At 38.0% G+C, this 5,734-nt stretch overlaps 1 protein-coding gene across 1 annotated transcript; it reads right to left on the bottom strand.

The window, feature by feature from the left end:
- Nucleotides 1-629: 629 nt before the first annotated feature.
- Nucleotides 630-1,196, bottom strand: LOC130648121 (uncharacterized). Its single transcript, XM_057454152.1, has one exon. The coding sequence runs from the start codon at nucleotides 1,194-1,196 to the stop codon at nucleotides 630-632; it is 567 nt and encodes a 188-aa protein (XP_057310135.1).
- Nucleotides 1,197-5,734: the final 4,538 nt, after the last annotated feature.

A 5,734-nucleotide genomic window follows, 5' to 3' on the forward strand; every position in this document is an offset into this window, starting at 1 on the left:
ATGCTTCCTGTGCCTACCTGAAATCGCTAAATCAAGCAAAGATTGTCGTTTTTTCGAGAGATTCGTTCGCTATAAAGTCACCGATAAGGAACAAAGCATCTTTGCCAGCCAGTAGTGATGATAATTTTTTAACCCATTCAAAAAGTTGATCCTTGGGATTAATCAGAAAAACGTAATCATCTTTCCAAAGTAAGGATCTCTCAAGGTAAGTGCTGTTCCATTGTAGAGTTGGGCAATGGATAATAATTTTGTGAAAATGTTTCTTGTATTCATTTTCGAGAATGTCCAGAACGCGCTGTGTTTTCCCACAACTTGTCGGCCCTGAGAATATAGCCGTATGGGGCTCTTTCACTATAAGAGCCATTTATTTTGAAACTTCCTGCGCCTTTAAAGTCACGGTTATTCTGTAATATATCCATTGTCTTTGACATATTTTTGCTCCCCCACAAAGGCTGAATATTGGTGTAATGTAATCTCCTAGCGACTTCAGCAAGCAATGGAGCATCGCCATTTTCTCGGTATTTGAGTGTGATCTTATAGTCTATATACCACTCGCCATAATTTTCCCAAGACATACCGTTGGTGAATTGTGTTTCAATATGGGCACGCAGTGTAGCCATATCGCACCCTTAATAATCTTGGGAACTGAGCTCCTTGTTTACCTGTAGGGCCTGGCTAGTTCGAACCCGAAAAATATGAGCGAGATGCTCAGGAGGATAGCATATTAGACATGTACTCTTTCGTTTATTATGCTTACATATGCTTCCACCTCCGCATTCCTTCCAATGAGATCTTTGTTTCTGATGGTCACAGATATTTGAACCTTTGCATTCTTTACACTGTGATTTCTGTTTTTGATGCAGGCATATTTGACTTCCTCCGTATTTCCTGCAATAAGATCTTTGTTTTTGATGCTCACAAATATTTAAACCTTTGCATTTTTTACACTGTGTTTTCTGTTTTTGATGCTTGCAAATACCACCACCTCCGCATTCCTTGCACGTTGATTTCTGTTTTTGATGTGCACAAATTCTTACACCTCCGCAATCCTTGCACGCTGATCTCCGTTTTTGATGCGGGCACTTGGTACGTGACGCCTTCGTTATATCGAGACACCTAATGCATTGTTTTGTAAGTTGTCCATTTCCATGACTTTGAAAATTTCTAAAGATAAAGAGTGTCCACAGCGCGTGCATTTTCTATTCTCTTCCATGTTGTTTTGTGTTTGCCTACATGGCAAACACAAATTTTGCTGGACACTAATAATCCACGCCGTGGAAACGACCATTTAAAATATTCAACTGCGCATCACTTAGTAAATAGACGTAGCATTTAATGCTTCCTTTTCCATCCGCTTTGTTAGTTGGCATATCCAGAGTAATACCATCACTCAAGCGTTGAAAAGGTCACCCGGAACCGTGCACAGTATGATCAGGAGATGATCGAAAATTAACAAACAGTGCATATCTCTCAGTCAAAATTTTGTAGGTAGCATCTGCCACTTTGGCTGCAGTAGACGTTAAAGCTGCTGTACCCCCATCTTTGATAACATCTCCATACGGTGCAAAATGGAGAACGAATTGCAATCTGTCGTGTAGGCCAGGCTGATAGAAGGGTAGGTCTCTTACTAGTTCAAACATTTTTCCGAGGGGAATACAAAAGGTATTACCATAAGCTGCGGCGATCGCTTTTTCTTCAATATTACCCGCTGATCAGTAGCTTTTACCTATAGGGCGCGGATCGTACCATCATTTGGATTGATCCCTTCCTAGATCAGGGTGTTTTCACGTTCAAATTTTGTTAGCCAGAGATCGCGATAGACGGCAAACACTCTATAGTCGTCAATGCTTTGAATTTCATGACCATTGGGTACAATTTTCAGGTTCTGTACCAGACGTTTGCTGATATTGTTTACGATAGTACGTTTTGTATTGGTGCCAGTTAGTTCCAGATCAAATAATAGTCGAAGACTTTCGGGGAATATCACATCATTCTGTCCCATATTGGGAATATCCACATAGAGGTCCTCGTTTTAATTGATTGTCGATGGAATGTGACTCATCCTCACAGTTTGTTGTTTGCCCTTCATGACAAACATTGTTTTGGTTTCAGCGTATGGATCTAGTGTTTATCCAAATATGTTACTCATAGCTAGATTATTATTAGATGATGATGTGTTCGAATTTTTGTTGAAGAGATTGAACTAAGTGGCTGAGAATCCAATATACGATCTTCTGTAGTGATAATAAGTAAGTTGAGCACAAATCGCTTGCGAGCCATGGGGTTTACCGACTATACTACACCCAACAAAGGCAGCAAGACTCAGAGGCTCCTGAATGATATAAATTCTGGTTTGAATCTTGTCAATAACGCGAATGATATAGAAATGCTGCCATTACTCGAGAATATTGTTGATGAAACGACAAGCCTTCTCGAAACTTCCTTTGGCGATGAAGAAGAAGTTTTTACCGAACGCGAATAAGGGGGCTCGATCGTTAACTTCGAACCATAAAGGGGAATTTGAAATCATTAACAAATAAAATAATTTCGTATGATAGTGAAATAGAGAGCAATGTGAAGAGTATTGAAGCGAAGAAAGCACTACCTGGGATGTCTGAGGAACAATAAAAAATTTGGAACAAGGATATTGCGAAGGCCAAGAAAGAGATTCAAAGCCTGCAGGATAAAAAAGCAGCCACATTGAAGGCCCATGGTGTACTGTCATCCACGATTCAAAGCCAACTGAAGGCAATTAAAGATACAAAAATGAAAATCGCGGGAGACGATACATCGCTCGCCGGAAAACCTAAAATCTTATTCAAGGAGCAGGGGATTACTATAGCGAGCATCGCTTCCGACGTAGGCTTGCTCCATTATTGTGTTTGCAGTTACAGGTGGAGGAGAAGCGGGTGCTGCAGTGGCAAGAAGCGCTGGAGGAAAAGGCTTTATACAAAAACAGCTGGAAAGACTTGTAAAATTTTTAAAATACTCAGCAGGGAAAGCAGGTGCAGTACTGCCTGGTATCATTGGTACAGTAGTTTCATTCTTTTTCAGAGTGGCGGCAAAAGTTGTCGAATATGTAGCCAAGAACCTATACATGGCGATCACTGCTGCCGTTGCTCTTGTTGTGGCATATGTTGGGAAGAGAGGCAAACGATCGTAAATATATTAGTTTAAATTGTTGTTGAAACACAATAAACCTTTTTTATTTCTTCAACCAAATGTACAGTAAAATAACGCCTACTCCGGTCGTAATGAATGTGGCCTTGGTGTCATCGTGTTGCTCTGCTTCCCTGTGTTTAGGGAACACGTGGCTCACCTGCGGTGGACGGCGCTTAATATCAACAATGTCAGCCCGCTTTGCGTTAATCTTGGGATTTATACCGATAGAAAATAATCCTTACTAATTAAATCTTTATTTGTAAAATTCACAATATTTCCAATGTGCAAATTCATATCGCTGGGGATCATATAGACGCCATGGGCAACACTAAAATCCAACTTGGACCGCATAATTCAACACATTTTAGAATTGACCAATTTCCTTACCCGTATCGCTATCCTTGACGAATTTCGTTGTTTACATTTTCAGTAGTAAGCTCTTTCGGCTTCAGCATTTGCGTGGCAGGGAAAAGGATTGGAGTGCTAGGTAAAGCAAAGTAACTATCCGTTCATTTCCTCAAACAAAGGCATTCTTATAACTTTTAATGAATTCAAATAAATCAGAAGGCATCAACCTACACTCGATAATAGTTTATAACCCCAACGATGTCCCCGTTAGAAGAAATAGACCTTTCTTCACCAAATCCTAGCATCTTTTTTCCTGCTACGCAAAAGCCAGAGCCAAGGAGCTTACAGCTAAAAAGCAAACAAATGACGTCACGCTGGAATTTATCTATAATTTCTTTCACATTACCTGTGCACTTTACAAGGGGGACCACATGCAATATGATAAGTGGAATAAATTTTATAGAATTTAAAGTGTGTGTGTTAAGTTATTTGTTATTGTTTTGTTTATGATTTTGTAATCTAATGGGCGATGACTATATGGACTGAAATGACTGATTTTTCTAGATTTTGATGTGTTTCATAACCTTTTTGTGGAAGATTGATGGGTAATGGCAATATACATGCTTAATGCAATTATTTTTGTTGATTTAGATGTGTTTCTCAAAAACCAATCTGTTTTACATTTTGTGTAAACTTTTTTTTACGAACCGTATGTTTCCATAATAATGATCTTTTTTAATTCAAGTTTATTCTTTGCTTATTGATTTTTTTACATTTTTCGTACGGATCATCATACTTAAAAAGAACAAGAAGCCCTGGGGGCTCTAAGAATTTCCGCGCGCTACCAAAATATTTGATGAAAACCTGATAATTCGCAACCTCGTCCCCAGGGCATCTTGTATCTTTTCTGACCCCGGGACGGCGATACGAACATGGCCCTGGAGGAGGCCTCGTCACGTGACCCTCCAATACACAGTATTTCTGTGTGTAATATTTAATGAGATTTGTCTCAATGTACCAAAGTTTTAATATAACCTTGCAGAGCTAAGCGAGATCGGCCTTTTACGTCACAGATGCGTGCGGCGAGTTTGTTTTGATTCCTCTCATCGCAACACACAAACTTCTCGCATATTGCCCTTGATTGTTTTGTGTAAATGTATAAATATACAATAATGTTATTTAGGCTGCTGTTTACTTGAAGAAATTCAAGCAATTTAGTTATGTGTATTTCACTGAATTGGTTGACTAGCAAGCACTGGGTTGCAAAACTTGTAGCTAGGGGAAACTTGGAAATTAGTAAATGATTTGCCCATCTGAACATAGCACTTCGTTGGTTCTCTAAGGTGCAGATATGGCTACATAATTTTCAAATGTTCGTATCATTCTAGGTGCCCGACTGAAAGTAGCTAGGCAGAAATTTAACCTCATATTAACATTTACATTTTTTATTCATTTTGGCTGAACTTTAGAATTCTCATTTACCGTGAGTTCATATCTGTGTCTGCATTACTGCTTTTATATGATGACAAAGATTTTGCTGTATTTAAACAATACTTAGCTGAAACTGAATTCAACTATGGTGGACTCACTGCTTGCAGTTATATTGGGTGAAAAAGGCTTCAGAAGAGTATTTACTTTAGAAGTATTTTTTTCTTTTACATTTGTGGCCTTAACATTTCCAAAAAGCCACCCATTACTGATAAATTCTGCTTTTTCTTTTCTTAATGACATGTTTTAAAACGCCTTGCAGCTTTTTTATTTTTTACTCAGCAAGCTCACATTTATTTTGTATATACACTTAATTTGCATCTAATTTATACAAAAACAAGGTTTTTTTCTGTTTAAAACATAAATAATTCAAAAATTTTATCAAAAGCATTATGCTGGTTTGAAAATCGAGAACGACAAGTCTGCGTGTGATCTGTTTTCTCGATTTAATGTATCACTGCCTTAATAGTTTAGAAAGAATTGATATACGACTTTACGAACAGCAAAGTATTGCTACCTTGAGAAAAAAATGTTTCGGGAATAATTTTTTGAGGAAATTATTTTGGGGATTTTGGACCAAAATTAGTTTCATAAATTCGCACTTTTTAGAGCTCATCAAAATTCTGCTGCTGTTCAAAAATCGATTTTTATTGATATATACATCTATTTATTGTTATCATTCTGCTTGGAAAATATTTAAAATGCCAAACTAGCTAACCGTGAAGATTAATTCAGT

The sequence above is a fragment of the Hydractinia symbiolongicarpus genome, chromosome 6 (assembly GCF_029227915.1).
Source record: "Hydractinia symbiolongicarpus strain clone_291-10 chromosome 6, HSymV2.1, whole genome shotgun sequence".
Lineage (NCBI taxonomy): Eukaryota > Metazoa > Cnidaria > Hydrozoa > Anthoathecata > Hydractiniidae > Hydractinia > Hydractinia symbiolongicarpus.